The 19689-nt window shown below is 43.9% G+C and overlaps 1 protein-coding gene across 2 annotated transcripts in view; it reads right to left on the bottom strand.

Moving 5' to 3' along the window:
- Positions 1-807: 807 nt before the first annotated feature.
- The window catches only part of SEPTIN2 (septin 2), a 54338-nt gene continuing 35456 nt past the window's right edge, over positions 808-19689 (bottom strand). For both annotated transcript variants that reach the window (XM_053304359.1, XM_053304360.1), the window contains 4 exons: positions 9427-9510; positions 7700-7757; positions 5585-5697; positions 808-4353 (listed from right to left, as the gene is read on the bottom strand). In XM_053304359.1, the coding sequence (XP_053160334.1) occupies positions 5593-5697; positions 7700-7757; positions 9427-9510 (247 nt within the window). In that variant the 3' untranslated portion in view covers positions 808-4353; positions 5585-5592. The remainder of the gene's footprint in view (positions 4354-5584; positions 5698-7699; positions 7758-9426; positions 9511-19689) is intronic.

The raw sequence follows: 19689 nt of genomic DNA on the forward strand, positions 1-19689 counted from the left end.
GTGAACATCAATATAAAGTCAGCATGTTCTGAACAGGTCTGCCAAAATAAAACCATATTCTCTGTCCATCTAAAAGCAGGCAGTGAGGGGACCAGATAAGCCTCTTAGGAGGCTATTCTGGGTGCCACATGCTCATGCTAATTTGTTACAGTATAGGGATGCACTTTTCCCCAGGTAACCAGATTTCTGCAATGAACCAGTCCTTCTTGCCTGGATTTAAACTGCAGTCTATTAATTGGCTATAGGAAATAAGGTCTAGAAATGAAATATTTCAGATGTAGATTCACTTGGGGGAAAAACCTATTTTTTCCATTCCTGTTCCCCACACACCACCCCAATCTCAAAGCACATTAAAAAAGCCACCTACCCTTTTCATCCTTAAGGTGGAAAACAAGCCTGCTTGGGCAGATCCCTAGGCTGAACAAAGAAGGCTGGAAAAGCACTTATTAATTTCCATTTCAAGTTTGTTCTTGGCATTTCAGCTGAAAGCTAGTTCCAACACGAGACTGACAAAGCTTGGCTTTAGTAAGAGGGAGCTCATGTTGGACTGAATTTAAATGAGAATCTGGCAAGCACTGATGTTTCAATATCAGTAAGTACCCCAACATTTTAAATAACAGACCATTTTTCTAAAGACACAATGTTCAGCACTTTTAAATAGTTAAAATGAGTTGCTTTAACCAACATTACCATAAGAGGCATATGCAAGAAGCCATCTTTAATTAAAGCATCACAGTATTAAAATTTTTCCTACTAGAAACTAAAATGTTCACTGTTAATTTAAATGATGAACCAAACACACACACATACACATTATTGGTTACTTTTATTGTCTTGGCTAATGTCAGGATACAGGAAACCAAATGTGTTAGTTTGTATTATACAATAATTAGCCCTTTGAATATCCAAATATAAAAAACCCAGTAAAAGTGTTAATATCATTTAATTGGAAAATATTCAACAATAATTAAAAAAGCGAAAATGAGTAGTTTCCAACTGCTTACTAACTAAACGTTAGCAGTTTTTGTTACATGCTATAATAAAAAGCCAAGACACTTCGAAATAAATTCCACAGGTAAAGACCATACTATGTAATAAAATTCTAAATCATAGCCACCAGAATGCAGGCAAATAGCATATGTAGGAGTTTACTTAATTTAAAGAAAGCCAAGACACATCATATACAGGGTTAATTATACTAGTTATTGAGAAAGTGCAGTGTGTGTGTGTCAATTTTTTTTAATACTGGTAAAATATCTTCTTGCTTAGGTAGTTTATTATAGTAATGACCTATACACTGAAGTGTGGTCATGTTCTTGGCAAAAAAACAGGTTGCTTACCTGTAACAGGTGATCTGGTAGTGATCCGTTGAATCCATAAGTAGATGGGTTCTGCGCCTGCGCAGGCGCAGAACCCATCTACTTATGGAATCAACGGATCACGATCCAGATCAGACAGTTCCACAAAGTGTGTTAAAAACAAAAAGCATAATTTAACCCCAATAATCTTTGTGATCATCCAATAAAGATTACAAACTGATTTTAGTTGCTACATCTGGTGAGGGAAGGATAAAGAAAACATACAAACAAGCTTTCTGGCCAATTTATAAAATTTTTGTAAACAATTTGCTGGAAGATTTTTAAAAACAGCAATTTTTGTGTGTGTTACAGTATGCAAATTATGTTTTTGAATTATATAAATTCCATATATTTTATTTCCCCTCTCTAATAAAACCAAGTCAATGAGTTCTGCTTTGTTCATTTCTTGCTAATCAGTTTCCGTTTTGGCAGTGTAAGAGGCAAGCCCAGGAACTTGTTTAAAAGAAGCAGGTATTACCTGGGCTTAAAACACATTAAAAAATTAAATGACAACAATAATTTAGAGACAAAACAACAGTTTGCAGAAGCACATGCAGGATTAAATTATATTAAGTAAGAAGTATATGTAATGTTTAGAAACGGTGTCAGGATTATGTGATAATATCCACATTCAGCCTTTTGGCACAGAGGTGTAAACTATATTAACAAAAAATTCTGCAATAGCAGCAGTTGAATCCAGCAGTTTGTCAAATGGAGACAGAAGAAAACAGGCAAATATTCAAAGGAGAAATACAACTAGTTTGTAAGCAACTTTTCTTCCCGCTTCAGCTCTACTGCATACTGGAATTTTCAATGTAAATATTACTTCATTTATGCCAATAAAAACCTAGCCCAGAAGAAGTTGTCACTATGGAAAAGCAAGAAAATCAAGCCTGGCTTAAAGAACAAGCAAGTACTTATTATCTTAGCAAAATGAACTTAACTTTAAACATAAAGAAGGGAAAACCAATGTAATGATCACATAGAATCTTCCTCACATGGGCAGTTTTCCCACTGCACATCAATATTCGCAATATTTTGTACATATGTACATCATTAACTTTGTTTGGCATTGCTTGCAGATGTAGGGGAGAAAAGGTTTCCCTTGTTTTTGAGTTCTCATTCTGTCAAAATACAGTATATGGACATGAAAACACGATGTCTGATATGCAGCAGTGACCAAGAAAAGATCCTCACACAGAACCTGTAGATTCCCCAAAGGTTCCATCTGTTCCTTAAGCTAGAGTGCTAAATGAGATAAGATTTAATGTCACTGGGCTGGTTTAGATGCAACACAGAGACAGTATTAAGCCCTGGCTTTGCATGACTCAGGCACATTCCTCCCCCTCTTCCTTCCATGCACAAGAGTCAGAATTCTACTTCTGATTCTGATTAGAAACAAGCCAAGGGTATTTCATCAGGTCTGAACTAAGCAATCCTGGTGTATTCCAGCCAAGTTCCAAAACAAACTAACATCTGAACCAGACACAAGCCAGGATTGCATGGTTTCAATTATAACTGGCTTGTTCTTAACCAGAACCAGATTTCTTCCAACACTAATGTGTGTATGGGGAATGGGGGTGTGAGCATTCCTGAAGCTCTGGGCCATTGTGCAAAGCCAGGATTTAATCCTGGCTCCTTGTTACATCTGAGGCAGTACACACTCTTTCCTGTGTATCTATGCACTAGGGATATGCAGAACTGGTTCGGTCATTAACCGATTCACAGCGAACGGGGCCAGTTAGATTGTGAACAGCTTTGAATTGGTTCGAGCTTGTTCATCGAACCAACCAACCTAGCTGCTTGGTTCAACAGAACCGGCTCACAGACCTGGAGTTCAGTCTGAATTCGGACCGAACTGTGGCAAACAGTCCATGCACACCTCTGCTATGCACTTTACCTCTTCTAAAGTTCAAACTGCCTTTTAAAACAGCTGTTTTAGTTTACAGAAAAGTGCAGTGCAAATACCCATAGCTGGGCACTTGGGGCCTGGGCAGTAAAGAGGCTGAGAACAGAAGCCAATCTATGAGAATACTTACTCTCCTTTTATTACAGCATACCACATGCCTGAGGGGATTTTTTTTTTTGGTCAGGCCGAACACAAAGATCTGTTACTGAAGATGTGATAGGATTTGTTTTCTAAACTGCGCCTTACCTTTAAAACTTAAATTGATTTTTCTTAGTTAAGACAGAAGTACATGCATGGTAGTTTACTGATAAAATGGCTGTACCACCTTAGACAGGCAGAGCACTCAAGCATGTTATAGGCACACAGTCCTATATGCTACGAGATATAAGAAAAGATGGCACCAAACAATTCCCTGCTTTGTCATGTATATTGGCTTTGAACAACTTACAAAGTGCTCCATCCCAAAGTCCAAATATTTACTCAGCCGTTTTTCAGTCTTCCCTAGCAAGAGCTCCTATGAGCACTTTACAGTTTTTAATACTTGGAGGATACTGGTTTAAAAGTCCCCCCAACCCCATCACCGTGTGTGTGTGTGTGTGTGTGTGTGTGTGTGTGTGTGTGTGTGTGTGTGTGTAAAAATAATGCCAGGAACCAGGGAAGGCTAGAGAGAAAATCCAAAGCACATATGCAGATTTTGGACTGTGGGATCATGGCGAAAGATTACTTGCGCTCTTCGTACAAAAAAACAAACACACACAAAACTGGTAAGAATTCATTACCATCAGATGAATATTATGAGGCTGATTAGAGAAAGTCTGAATATTTGTATACCCGGTGTGATGTTAATAAAAATCAGCTCAGTAAGAGAGTAGAAACTATCAAAGGTAATAAAAATCACATTACATCAAAAAATTAAAAATGTTGACAAAGTTTTGTTTTACAAAGTAGACATTACAAAAATGACCACAATGCATTTGCACGTTGAATGTGAATGCAACTCCCAAGACACAGCAGGGCAAGAAGCCTCTCTCCTGATCATATACCATAGCATCACAAGTCTCAAATGGCTCCAATTAATGAAATTATCTGTGAAAATGAAAGGGAAATGTTGATAAGCTCAGCAGCTATATAATATGCTTATATTCAGAAAATGAGTTCCAGTCCAAATATGAGTTTAGACAGCATCAACAGTAAACCAGGTTCTCAACCACAAAGCTATGCAACACTCATGCCCTCAAGAGATTCCCCTTACAAATCTTCTGGGGTGGGGGGAGTGGCACCATACATGGAATTATTGCCATTTGGAGTCTTTATATTGGCATTTTATTTCATCAATGTGAAGTAGCCATAAGACTCCACTTCAAAGGCAACATCCAGATTACATCTATCTTGAATGTCCCACTGAAATTAATGGGGCATAAATTGATAATGATTAACTCATCTCATTGATTTCTTAATTGGTACTCATCTTGGTCTCCAAACAGGGCAGCTGTGGAGTTTTTAATATCTCCTTTCCTCAGTGATATATAGTGGCAGGAGGGAATGGATATCTTTTATTTTCCCCATGTGCTTCTCTTTCCATTCAGATCACTTTCTTAGTGTAGCACATCCCCCTTCATACTTCACTGCCAAGGATCGCCTCCACTTCTGTGCCGATGACATGCAGGACCTGAGTATGTCCTGTGTGTGTTATGCAGAACTTAGGAGGAGCAATTTATCACTAGCCAAGTAGCAAATGGCATATATCTTCTCCCACTCCCATTCCTGTGGTATTTTTCCATTTAAGTGTCTTGGCCCTTCAAAGCCAGGAAAGGAGGCGAAGAAGTTCTGTATGCTGCTGTTTGCTGCTGGAAAACAGAGGCACAGTGCTAAGCTCAATGCCAGCCGCAGCCTAAGGTACTGCGGCACCTGAGGCAAGGCGCCAGATGCTGTCTGGTGGGGCGCATCTTGCCACCCAGATGGTGCCCCAATAATTTGCTGTTCAAGGTGACTGCCTCACCTCACGGAGGAACTATCCCTGATCAGTGCAAAATTTCACCCAGTCCTAAAAAACAGTTTCCCTTGCAGAGAAGTTGCCTCAGGGCATCATGATGAGGACTAGGTGAACAGCAATCTTGCAAAGCTAAGAATAATTGTGTTTCTGGTGCTCTAGACAAAGAATGGAATGTTTGCTAATATTATATTTCAGCGTGCATTCCAACACATGCACTTTCTCTGGAAGTCAAAAATCAGCACCAGGAAATCAAGTTCGTACAATTGTCTAACTTGCATAGCAATAATTTAAACACACTGGCTTTTCTATAAAAAGTAATCTTACCAAATAATTTAAACTTTGTGCCCATGGGCCACATTGGAGTCTCCATCACCTCCCTGTCTTTGCATCTGCATCTGCGCCTGCATTCTTGCAATCATCTCTTGCATACGACGGAGCTGGGAGGGAGGGAAAAAACCCACAGAAACCCCACCTCATTACCACCATTTCTTTCTTCTGAAAATATAGGTCTGCTGTAATATGTTATGACCTGAGTGTAGCTAGCACTGTTGCTTTAGAGGTTAAGGTATACTGCTATATTTTCCATTCCCCATTACAATAACATACCAAAGTAATTCTAGGGGTATGCTCTTAACTTGTCTATTGATTAAAACTGACCACCACTGATTAATCTACCGTGCAGTTCTAAACATGTTTACACAATTCAAATAATTGCATTCAGGTTTTTTTTACTCACAAGTAAGTGTACACAGAACTGCAGCCTTAGTCAATTCAAATCCAGTTAAAACTTGCATGAAAATTTCATTTAGTATTAAAAGTGAAAGATGGATAGAGTTCAATCCTACACTGAACACTAGAAAGATTTATTAAATATCTGGTAAAGTTCTGTACTCAACCTCTATGAAGAACAATTGCTTATAAAGTAAAGTAAATTGTGTTGTCAAGTAGATTTTAACTCCTGGTGCCCACAGAGCCCTGTGGTTTTATTTGGTAGAATAAAGGAGGGGTTTACCATTGCTTCCTCCTGTGCAGTATTCAGTGCTGCCTTTCAGCATTTTCCTATATCGCTGCTGCCCGATACAGTACCAGCGGGGATTCAAACTGGCAACCTTCTGCTTGTTAGTCAAGCATTTCCCCACTGCACCATTTGGTGGCATATACTCCATTTTAGAAAGGAAATGCAAACATACATTTCTGCCCCAGTGGCTAGCCACGCCACAATCTTAGTAATAGTTGCCAGTTGCAGAAAGTGGAGAGGGAAAGAAATATTTGGCATATCGCTATCTGGATCATTAGAGAAAAAGAGTTAGGTGAAATCACTTTCAGGGATGGGACCATAGCTCAGTAGCAGAGCATCTACTTTGCACACAAAAGGTCCCAGGTTCAATCCTTGGCATCACCAGGTAGGCAGGGAAAGACTCCTGCCTGAAACCTGGGAGAATTGCTGCCAATCAGTGTAGACAATACTGTGTTAGATGGACTAATGGTCCAACACTGTTTAAGGCAGCTTCCTGTGTTCCGGAGTAACCAAATATCCTGAAATCTTATCACAAATTAACTTCAGTTGCCATCTTAGCTGAACAGTTTCAATTCTGTACTATAAAAATCAACCTTAATTCTAAAGCAATTGGCTTTTGAACCCCTCTAAAGTATTTATCTACATGAAGACTTTCCTTGCCCCATTTCAGTAATAAACTGGATAAGTGGGACTTCGTATCTAGCAGAAACTATAAAGTTATTTAGGATTTGGAGCATTAGCGAACCCCCTTCCCTGATGGAGGGCCACATGCTCTGTGACCAGTCCAAATTTTCTTTGTTAATGATATGGAAATCCTGACAAACTCTGCATGAGTACTATGTTTACTGCTCTCTGCCCCAAGTGAAGTGTGACAGACATTGTTCCCTCAAGAGCATAAAGAACTAGCAATGTAGTGGTTAAGAATGTTTGGACTAGGACTGAGACCCAAGTTCAAATCAGAGGAAGCTGCCTTCTACCAAGTCAGACCCTTAGTCCATCTAGCTCAGTATTGTCTACACAGACCGGCAGCAGCTTCTCCAAGGTTCCAGGCAGGAGAGTCTCTCTTGGAGATGCTAGGGAGGGAACTTGGAACCTTCTGCATGCAAGCAGGCAGGTGCTCTTCCAAGAGTAGCTGCATCACCTGAGCGGTGAATGCAACCAGGTAGGACCCTGCTTAGCAAAGGTGACAATTCATGCTTGCTACCACAAGAACAGCTCTCCTCCATGAAACTCACTGGGTGACTCTGGGCTAGTCACCTATCTTTCATCCTAAACTACCTCACAGGGTTGTTATGAGGATAAACATAACCATGTACATCACTCTGGGTTCCTTGGAAGAAGAGCAGATATAAGTGTAACATTAAGGAAACTAAAATAGCAGGAGATGTTAAATGCAGCTTAAATACAAATAATATTCTTACTTCAGCTTCCTTTTCAAGCAAGATCTGGTCTTTATTAACTTCCTCATCTTCTACCTTCCTACATACAGAGGAAAAGGGAAACAAAAAATTCAGCCACAACAGCTTTTTAGTTCCTGAGAGTTCACAACAAAGGAGAGTTCACAACAAAGAACTCTCAATTTGTTGAGAGTTCACAACAAATTCATAAAACTATAAATATAAGAATATCAAGACTGCCCTTTCCTGCACCTACAATTTAATAGGTTATCTCCATCAGCCAGTATTTTCAAACAAACAGTAAAGCAAAGAACCAGAACTTTGGAAATCCACATTTAAAAAAGCAATTCATTCAGGTCTACTTGGGTTAAGACTAACAAGCATCCCATTAAGCAGTTAAAACCTCTATAGAGAGGAATACAAAGCTATTAACACGCGTGCAAAACCAGGCTACGGGAGCCCAGCCCAGTTTTGCACACGTGTGTGAACCACCAGAATCGGGCCCCATCTCAGTGGTATTGCGGCAGCAAACCCGCTTGAAGCCTCCCTCCAAAAGGAGCGAGTGCTCTCCTAAACTCATTTTTTGGCTTGCCTGACAGCTGTGGCTGCAAACAACTGTGACTAGCAGACCCAGAGAGGGGAGGGGGGATCCCCATAATGCCCACATGTGGTGCATTATTGGAGTTCCAGGGGCGGGGCAATGCATCCTGAAACCCTGACCCTCGGAGCAACCAGCACCAGCCAGTGATCGTCTGGGCAGGCGGCGGCAAGGAACTGCTCATCTGTGGAGGAGGTAAGCTCTTTGAGGCTTCCTCCCCTCGCCCTGTCAGAGCCTTTTCTCTTCTTATGAGAAAGGGCGATACTTCTACTGGCAAAGGACAGGTAAGAGACACTTTCCTGTATTTAGCATACCAATTAGACCACTCCATTTTTGTACAGCTTATAGTAAGAAAAAATCTAATTCAAATAAGTATTTCTTTTGTCTTTTTAGAAAAGTCAAAAGAAACAGCTGATGGTCACTTCAACTTGATGTGGAAATGCTATCACAGAATATCCAAAAAGCAATAATAGGCTTCATTTTAATCTCAGAATATCCAAGAGGCAGTAACAGAGGCCTTGTTCTAATACACAATTATATTACACAACACATTTCTCTTCCAAGCACAATGCCTGAAAACATTGTGCTTGGAAGTAAAGCTACCTTCTGCTTCCCCCCAGCCCACCACATGTTCAACTGAACTAGCTGAACCCGCACAGAGCATTGGTGCTCTCTTTGGGCCTAGGAGTTCCCCCTCCCTCCCGCCTTCTGCCCCAGTCTTCTCAGCTTTTTGTCCCCGGCCACCGACAGTGCTTTCCTTCCCGGCCGGGTGCAGCTCCACCACCTGCCTAGTCGGGCTGCTCTCAGTGGCGCGGATCTACTGCCACCTCCTTTTCCTGGCGGCCTAGCCGCCTCCCCAGGCCAGGACGCCACCGCCTCCATTTCCACCACCTCCACACCACGGCCGTTGCTGGGCTGCTCTCGGCGGTGCGGCTCTACTGCCGCCCACCACCTCCTCTTCCTGGCAGCCCAGCCACCTCCCCAGGCCAGGCCAGGCCGGGTCGCCGCTGCCTCTGTCTCCATTACTGTGGTTGGAACTCTTGCATGACCTTTCGAGAGTTCTGCTGCAAAGAGCTTGACACACATCCCCACGGTTGGATAAGAGAATTAATAATATAGAAGAAGATTATAGATATAAATCAGAGGTACTAACCTGCCACCTTTTTTAAGTCTTTCTGAACGGAAGTTTTCATAGTGAAGGTCTTGAGTCACTTCCTGAAGATCTTGCATATGGGTGCTGGAATGACAAAGTAGTATCTTTACATTCACTATTAGTTGACTGTGGTCCATCATTTTGGCCCCATAGCACAGAGCTATATATATTTTGTTTTGACACTTTATGTTGACTTGTGACATTACCATATAACTTATACTAAAGAAACCCAGTCTTCTTTCTCTCACACAACTACCAATAATGCCCAACTCAAGACAGGTAGGTTAAGGTGCATTGTATTTCTGAAGAAAACATGTAAACGTATTTGTATATGTTTGTTTAGTTTCCTTAATATATTTCAAAACTAAAAGCTGGATTCCTAAAAATGTTGGCAAAAAGTGGGGCAAGAGGGAAATGGAAGAAAGAGTATGGAGACTAGGAAGCTATGATCTATAGGGGAAGAACAGTGCTGTACAAATTATTATTTATTTATTATTAAAACTTTTATACCGCCCTTCCAAAAGGCTCAGGGCAGTTTACATTAAAACACCTTAAAATCAGTTAATAATAAAAATAAAAATTATAAAACATAACAATGATTCACAATTAAAAACATCATAAAACTACAATTAAACAATCAAAACAATTTAAAAACAAATTTTAAAAAGCTGAGAAAGCCTGGCTGAAGAGATGTGTTTTCAGGTGTTTTCTGAAAATTGCCAGAGGTGGGGAGGATCGTATCTCAGCAGGGAGCGCATTCCACAATCTCGGGGCAGCAGCCGAAAAGGCCCGTCTCTGTGTAGCCACCAAACGAGTTAGTGGCAACTGGAGACGGACCTCCTCAAGTGACCTCAGTGGCCGGTGGGGCTCATAGCGAAGAAGACGCTCTCTTAGATACCCATAATTTATAAAATTATGAAACTGCTAGTCACCGAAGCCTTATTACCTGATAATTAGGAAGAATTCATAATTTGCATAAACTATATTCAGAACAATCAGTGTATTCTGCACACTCAAGAAGCTCACCTAATGTGCAATATTATTTGCACAATCACACTTTGGGGGGCAGGGGCGGGGAGAGGTGGCATATTAAAAGTAGTGTCAAAACGGTCATTCTGTTGGAATTTCCCAGGGACAGTGACCACAAAATAGGGACAGTGCTTGGTAAATAGGGATAACTGATTGGAATAGATTTAAGTATCTAAACATTTAAGAAGGATTGAGACCTGGCAATTAGAGGCAAGAGTAAGAACTCACTCCCCTTTTATAACATCTCTGAATTTTTAAAAAGGGAAACTTATCCCTGGACTCTCATCCCTTCATTAACAATGCTACTGCAAGTTCTTGATGAAAGAAAAAAAAAACAGCAAATCAACTTTTTCAAAGCCCTTCAAGAGGGCTGTTGCAAGACTGGCTTGCACAACTTATTCATATTATATGTGTTTCAAGTCAGCAGTGGAGTCATAGCACTTTGAACACTATTTACTTCTATTTACTATTTACTTCTTTATAAAATCTAAATTCAAGCCGTTGTAACTTAGGCCGGACATACCTTGCTGCCCTCAAATTCTTGAAGTATCTATGGTAACCACTGTGATCAGTTCAAGGAGTTTTAAGGTTGCAACACTAACCAGTGTTACTAGGGAGTAAATCCCACTGAAGTCTATGTAGCTTACTTCTGAGTCAACCTATATAGGTACCTGCTGCAAGCCTGGCAGCTGATGTTTAAGTGTCAAGATGTGGTATGGGTTGAGAGAGCAAGAAAGAGAGAGAATGTGCGTTCATGACCTGCACTCGGCACTGTGACCACACCTTTGATCTCGTAATGCAATCAAAGCAAGATAACTTCTAGAACATCTTTATATATTTTTTTCTAAGGCTAATCTCATGTGTTGCAGCTCTCGCGAGAGTTAGTGAGCAGTTGCCAATTAGCAACAGGGATGGGAGGCCAGGCCAGCCACGGAGAAGGGGCGGCAAGGGCGGCCGGACAGAGAAGGGGTGGCGGAGGCGAGGGGGCAGCAGTCTGGCTGCCGAGGGAGAACAAACTGGGGTAGAACGTAATGGGGCTAAAGTGGGTGGGGTGGGGGTCAAGAACGAAATGAAGATGGGGAGGAGAGACAGGGAAAACTAGGGGCACAGATGCTCTGCACCAGGTCAGCTAGTTTTGATGAAAAGCTCTGATGTTGTTTTGGTTTGGAAGAAAAGCAAATTAAAAGGCTGAAAAATCCTTGTCTTAAAGGATCTTTCCTCCTTTCAGGTTTCTCTCAGTGGACCAACAATGGACATATCTGCTCTACATTTGGTCATTTAAGGGCCTCTGAGCATCTTTTGTCCTCAATCTTAAGGTGGCAATTACGTGCCAACTTTGGTGTTCCTAGGCCCATAAACAGGGGCATGAGGGGCAACTGCTTCCTCTCCATTCTTCCTGTTGCCACCCCACTGCTTCCCCCTGTGCTCCCTTTTCTCTCTTGTGTTGGACATGAGATGTGCACAGCTTTTTCTCTCCAACATGATTTCCTTACAGGGGAGGGGCTATTGATCAGTAGTAGAGCATGTGTTCTGCATGTAAAAGGTCCTAGGCTTGATTCTTGGCATCTCCAGTTAAAGGATCAGAGAGCAGGTGCTGAGAAAGACCTTTGCCCAAGATCCTGGAGAGCTACTGCCAGTTGGGACTGAGAATACTGAGACACATGAACAGATGCAGCTTCATATATGAGACACATATATATGAGACACATGAACAGATGCAGCTTCATATATGTAGAGCAGCTTCATATATGTTTTTAAAAGCAAAGTGTGCCATCAAGTCGATTTCGACTCCTAGCGCCCACAGAGCCCTGTGGTTTTATTTGGTAGAAAACAAGAGGGTTTACCATTGCTTCCTCCCTGTCTGCAGTATAAGATGATGCCTTTCAGCATCTTCCTATATTGCTCCTGCCTGACATAGTACCAGCAGGGATTCAAACCGGCAAACTTCTGCTTGTTAGTCAAGCATTTCCCCACTGCACCAATTCAGGTATTACAGAACACCCCATCTATACCTTTCTCACACCATTCTGGTTTTGTTCTGACCATCAACTGGATAGGCACAGGGGTTCACACCTTTTCCCAAGCCCTGTCACCTGAGCAAGGGAATGAACTTCCAAGATTTCCTGTCTTTGGGTTTTACACCATCTAAAACTCTATAAAAGATCCAGCCCCCCTACTACTGTAGCCACTGCTGACCTGGCCAGCTCTGGCCAGAACATGATTTCTGTGAAGATGCTTTGAGACTCAGTTCTCTAAGCTTGTTGACCCGTGGGATTCCAACAACACACACTGCCGGCTACTGCACCAGAACTTGGGCTCAGCCAGGAGTCAGCCTTGCTCCTAAATTCCCCTCCATTGAGTTGAAATTACTAGAGCCTTCAGCTGTAACCCTGGATTGCAGAATCCAAAATGACAAGAAATTCCTAGCTTTGAACATGCCTGAGTGGGACACTTATGTACTGCCTTGGCCCTTCTCAGCAACCAGAGTACAAGGGAACTCTCTCAGTACTGGGCTTCCATGAGATTAATTTTGCATTTTGACTGCCTGAGAAGTCCATGACTCCCTGAAACCCAGAGAGAACACTTTGAGGCTCTCTCTCTCCCAAAGTGGGCTTGCCATGAGTTCAAGACTTGTGTCTAACTGCTCAGGAACCTCAGTGCTCCCCCCACATTGCTGTGAACTCACAGCCTAAGTCTGCACGCCACCACCTATCACTGCCCTCTGCCAGGAAAACATTAGGAAGGATTCCCAGCACTCCTTGGCATTGCATATGATAATAGAGTCAGGAAAGGTAAACAGAACTTCTCTCTCCACTTCTAACTCTATACTGTATTCTGTCTCCTCTTCTGTCCCCCTCTCCTCTTTGCCTGCATAACCATCACTTCTTTTGCTCTCCCTCCCCATTTGGTTTGCCCATATAGCCATCATGTTGTATTGGTGACTATGCATTATCGCCTGCACAAACTGTATTCTTGGTGCTCCCATTTTCCATTGTGCTTGTGTTTCACTAAGTGTATTTTCTTGCTTCACAGGTCCAGTCTCCGAAATCATTGCTTCTCAAGGGGTACTGTGACATTGATATTTGTCTGTGCCTAGATCATGATCTTTTGATATTACACATCTGTAAATTTGTTTATGAGTTAATATACTCAATAGGGATGTGCACTAACTGGTTCAGCAGTCCTTTTACGGACTGCTGAACCGGTTCGGATGTCCAGCGTTCAAGCTGGTTCAGAGGCAGATGATTCTTTAAGGTGCAAGGAGGGTGCTCTTACCTTCCCCACCACATTTCCCCCTCCAGCACTCTCCCCAAAATTGCTGCTGTGGGGCTGCAAGGAAGTACATTGCAGCCCCATGGCAGCGATTTTGGGGAGAGCACTGGAGGGGAAAATGTGGCAGGAGAGATAAGTGCATCTTCCCTGTGCCTTAAAGAACCCCCCCACACACACACACAGCCTCCCAAACGTGTTCGTGCACATCCCTAATACCCAACTTGAACAAAAGCATGGTTACATATACAGTGAGGGAAATAAGTATTTGATCCCCTGCTGATTTTGTCCGTTTGCCCTCTGACACAGAAATGACCAGGATATAATTGGAATGGTAGGTTTATTGTAGCTGTGAGAGACAGAATAACAACAAACAAACCCTCAAAAGCCCAGTGCCCAAAAGTCAGCGATGGATTTGCATTGTAGTGAGGGAAATAAGTATTCGATCCCCTATCAACCAGCAAGATTTCAGGCTCCCAGGTGTCTTTTCACTATATGCAGGTAACGAGCTGAGATGAGGAACACCCTCTGTAAGGGAGTGCTCCTAATCCCAGCTTGTTACAGTACCTGTATAAAAGACACCTGTCCATAGAAGCAAGTAATCACTCAGCTTCCAAACTCACCACCATGCCCAAGACTAAAGAGCTGTCAAAGGATGTCAGGGACAAGGTTGTAGACCTGCACAAGGCTGGACTGGGCTACAAGACTATCGCCAAGCAGCTTGGTGAGAAGGTGACTACAGTTGGCACGATAACTCGCAAATAGAAGAAACACAAAATAACTGTCAATCTCCCTCGGTCTGGGGCTCCATGCAAGATCTCACCTCGTGGAGTTGCAATGATCATGAGAACGGTGACAAAGCAGCCCAGAACTACACGGGGGGAACTTGTCAATGATCTCAGGGCAGCTGGAACCATAGTCATCAAGAAAACAATTGGTAACACACTACGCCATGAAGGACTGAAATCTTGCAGTGCCCGCAAGGTCCCCCTGCTCAAGGCAGCACATGTACAGGCCCGACTGCAGTTTGCCAATGCATATCTGAATGATCCAGAGGAGAACTGGGCAAAAGTGTTGTGGTCAGATGAGACCAAAATCGAGCTCTTTGGCATCAACTCAACTTGCCGTGTGTGGAGGAGGAGGAATGCTGCCTATGAGCCCAAGAACACCATCCCCACCGTCAAACATGGAGGTGGACACATTATGCTTTGGGGGTGTTTTTCTGCTAAGGGGACAGGACACCTTCACCGCATCGAAGGGACGATGGACGGGACCATGTACCGTCAGATCTTGGGTGAGCACCTCCTTCCCTCAGCCAGGGCATTGAGAATGGGTCGTGGATGGGTATTCCAGCATGACAATGACCCAAAACACACAGCCAAGGCAACAAAGGAGTGGCCCAGCCAGTCTCCAGACCTTAATCCCATAGAAAATCTGTGGAGGGAGCTGAAGGTTCGGGTTGCCAAACATCAGCCTCGAAACCTTTCTGACTTGGAGAGGATCTGCAAAGAGGAGTGGGACAACATCCCTCCTGGGTTGTATGCAAACCTGGTGGCCAACTACAAGAAACGTCTGACCTCTGTGATTGCCAACAAGGGTTTTGCCACCAAGTCCTAAGACATCTTTTGTAAAGGGATCGAATACTTATTTCCCTCACTACAATGCAAATCCATTGCTGACTTTTGGGCACTGGGCTTTTGAGGGTTCATTTGTTGTTATTCTGTCTCTCACAGCTACAATAAACCTACCATTCCAATTATAGCCTGGTCATTTCTGTGTCAGAGGGCAAACGGACAAAATCAGCAGGGGATCAAATACTTATTTCCCTCACTGTAGTTGTCAAGCATCTGAGCAAGTGTGGTAATACAAATTTTGAATGGAAACTAAAAAGTTGGGAATTTTGGAAGCACATGTAAGCAAAGTAAGTTTACACAAATATTCTCAATTTGTATTTTTTCTGAACACAATAATAAAAACAGGTTGCTTATCTGAAACAGATGATCTGGTAGTGGTTCCATGCATTCATAAATAGTGGGTTCTGCGCCTGCGCAGATCAGCTTCGGGCAGAATTCATTAGCTTTTCGCGACGCCAACCGCCACCCGCACATGACTGCAGTACCCTCTAGTGGCGGTTAGGCGTCTCCACTTTCAGTTTCTTGATGGCCGACATTTTGCCAAGTCCTGTTAGCACGTTGCAAAAAGTAAGTGCATATTGTACAGTGGCTAGTCAGCAGGGATGGACGGGAGGGCATTATGAATGTATGGAACCACTACCAGATCATCTGTTACAGGTAAGCAACCTGTTTATCTGGATAGTGGTTCCATACATCCATAAATAGTGGGTGAATTACAAGCTATCCGGCAGGTGGTGGGTAAATACTGCAAGTCACTGTAACACCCTTTTCAGAACCGCCTGTCCAAAATCCGCTGCTTTAGCAGCACGCAGATCTAAGGCATAGTGTTTGACAAAAGTTTGATGAGATGACCATGTTGCAGCCGTGCAGATATCGGAAAATCTAATGCCTGACAAATGTGCTGCAGACGTGGCGTAAGCTCTAGTAGAGTGTGCCTTGATAGTAGCCGGTGGCTCGACCCCTTGTTGGTCATACGCCAGCTTAATCAGCTCCACCAACCAGAAAGATAACCGCTGGTGGGAAGGGCAGTGCCCCTTACACTTGCCCTGTAGGCCAACAAATAACTGAGGCGTCCTACGAATATCCTTCGTGGCCCTCAAACAGAAGAGCAGGGCACGCCGAACATCCAAGGAGTACATTGCCTGTTCAAGAGCCGAAGTAGGTTCCTTGAAAAAGGTAGGCAACACAATCTCGGTGTTAAGGTGAAACTCTGTTACGATTTTAGGTCGGAATTCGGGGTCCAAGCGCATGACGACCCGCTCCGGATAAATCTTCATATAAGGCTCGTCTACACGGAGTGCACGTAGCTCGCTTACATGCCTGGCCGAGGTGACAGCCACTAGAAAAAGAGTCTTAAGAGTCAAAAGCTTCAGCGACACAGCCCCCAATGGTTCAAAGGGCGGCTCCATTAGTGACGAAAGCACCAAAGAGACACTCCACTTCTCAGCCGGTAGGCTAACCGGGGGGTACAGATTATTGATGCCTCTCAAAAAGTCCTTACACCTTGGATGGGTGAAGACCGTCTTTCCGTCCCAGCCATCATGATGTGCCGATATAGCTGCCATGTGCACCTTAACAGAAACATTAGCCAGGCCGCTCTGTTTCAGAGTGGTCAGGTAAAGAAGGACGGCTTTAAGGCTTGCCTCCCTGGGGTTGTATCCCTTAGAGGCAGCATGTACTGTAAACCTGCGCCACTTTGCCTGATAGCTGCGCCTTGTGGATAGCTTACGGGTGTTTAAGAGAATCCTCCTCAGCAGCCGATCCTCCACGCCGTGAGACTCAGCACGGATAAGTTGGGATGAACCACTTCCCCTTGGTTCTGAGTTATTAGATCTGTCCACTGTGGCAGCCGCCTGTACCTGCCTTGAGACAGTCTGAGTAGCTGCGTGTACCATGGCTGCCTTGGCCACCATGGAGCAATCACTATTGCCCGAGCATTGTCCTGAAGAAGCTTGGCCACCACCCTGGGTAGCAGCGGAATTGGTGGATAAGCATAACATAGCTGCTGACTCCACTGATACTGAAAAGCATCTCCTTTGGTGCTCGGGCTGACCCCCATCCGGGAGCAATAATGATCGCACTTGCTGTTCTTGGATGTTGCGAACAGATCCACTTTTGGCCTCCCCCAAGTCCTGAACAATTGTTCTATTATCTCCAGATTCAGTTCCCATTCGTGCTGATCGAGCACAAGCTCTCTGCTCAGGGAGTCCGCCAATACGTTCATGGTGCCCTTGATGTGAATAACAATGGGATAAATCCCGCGAGGAATGCACCAATTCCACAGCTGCAAACTGAGGCTGCACAATGACCTGGACACCGTGCTGCCCTGCTTGTTGACATAAGCAATGGCGGTCGTATTGTCCATCTGTAATTGGACGACTTGCCCCACAAGTTCCTCTTGAAAGGCAACCAAGGCTTAGAACGCAGCTAACAGCTCCAGGAAGTTGATATGCAGAATCTTCTCCTTCCGCGTCCACAGCCCCTGCACTTTGCGATGTAGCAGGTGGGCCCCCCAGCCTTGTAATGAAGCATCCAATGTCACTGTGGCCGAAGGCCTTAGAGTCTCGAATTGAATGCCGTTGAGCATGTTCGATTCTTTGGTCCACCACGTCATTGAGTCCAACACCTTCTTGTTGACATAAGCAATGGCGGTCGTATTGTCCATCTGTAATTGGACGACTTGCCCCACAAGTTCCTCTTGAAAGGCAACCAAGGCTTTGAATGCAGCTAACAGCTCCAGGAAGTTGATATGCAGAATCTTCTCCTTCCGCATTACCCGCTTGGATTGTGGCTCTTGTCTTGGCTTGTAGGCCTTTAGAAACCACAGCTGCAGTCTGCGCATACGCAGTTTCGCATATAAAACTGTGGTGGTGCAGGATGCCATGAGACCGAGAATCACTTGAACAGTCCTTGCCATTTGCACCGGCTTTCCTTGGCATAAGAAGATTAGCGTCCTCAGGCGCGTAAACCGTTCTTCCGGTAGATAAACCCTCTGGGCTGTCATGTCCAATATCGCCCCGATATATTGAAGGTGTCTTGCCGGTTGCAGAAAAGACTTCTCCCAGTTAGATCTCACGCCCAGGTTGTCCAACAAGGACGTCACCACATGTACATGCTGTAGCAGTTGTTCTTGTGTCCTGGCCGACAGTAGCCAGTCGTCCAAATACGGATAAATGGACAGCCCTTTTGTCCTGAGGTATGCTATTATTACTGCAACACACTTCGTGAATACTTGTGGGGCGGTGACTAGCCCGAAAGGCAGCACATTGTACTGATAAATCTCGCTCCCCATAGTGAAGCAGAGAAACTTGCAATGGCTCTCCTGGATGCCTATATTAAAGTACGCATCCTTCAAGTCGAGCGTTGCAATCCAATTCTCCCCGTGCAGGAGCGGAAGGATGGCTTGCAACGTTGTCATTCTGAATTTTCGTACTTCGATGTACTGGTTTAGGCCCCGGAGATCCATGATCGGCCTTATGCCCCCATCGCGTTTGGGAACTTGGACATATCGGGAATAAAATCCCGTTTGGCTCAGAGCCCACTGAACCGACAAAATTGCCTCCTTCAACAAGAGCTTCTCCACCTCCTCCCTTAATACAGGGGTTTCCGGGGTATACTTCACACCCACAAATGGAGGATATTCCTTGAACTCCAGAGCATAGCCAGTTGTCACTATGCGTAAGACCCAATTGTCCGATATTATGTGGTGCCACGCTTGAGCATGGTTTGCCAGCTTGATGGTAACTCTGGCACAGTTCAAGGAGATGGTTTTCCTTGCTGTGATATTGGTCAGATGGTTCTGAAGAGGCTGGCTGGATGTTGACAGTGGGCTCACTTCCAGATCAAAGCTGCTGCTTTGATTGTGGTGTTCTCTTAGTTTGGCTAGTCTGATTAGCCTTGTTCCTTGGATAATATGGCCGTTTGAAGTTTCCACCACAACGTTGGTAAGGATGCCTAAAGTCCCGCTTATCAGCCTGGCGGTAATTGCCTTGGTGCCTCTGGTATTTATTATATTGATTATACGGGCGGTATCTGTTGGTATACCGCTGGTTGGTGAAGGTGCGAGCAGTAATCTGAGACTTCTTCCATTGCTCCATGTTGTCACCAGTTTCATCCGAAAACAAGCCAGCACTGTCAAACGGGAGTGTTTCAATGCGATCCCACATATCTTGGAGGCCCGTAGCCTGCAGCCAGGCGTGCCTCCGCAGAATTATAGATGACGTTAATGTCCGAGACTCAGATACAGCTAAATGTTTGGCATTAGCCAGCTGTTGACGGGTAGCTGCAGTTGACTTCGCAAACACCGTCTCAAACCTCTTCAGGAACTCAC

This window comes from Hemicordylus capensis, chromosome 3, assembly GCF_027244095.1.
Source record: "Hemicordylus capensis ecotype Gifberg chromosome 3, rHemCap1.1.pri, whole genome shotgun sequence".
Classification (NCBI taxonomy): Eukaryota; Metazoa; Chordata; class Lepidosauria; order Squamata; family Cordylidae; genus Hemicordylus; species Hemicordylus capensis.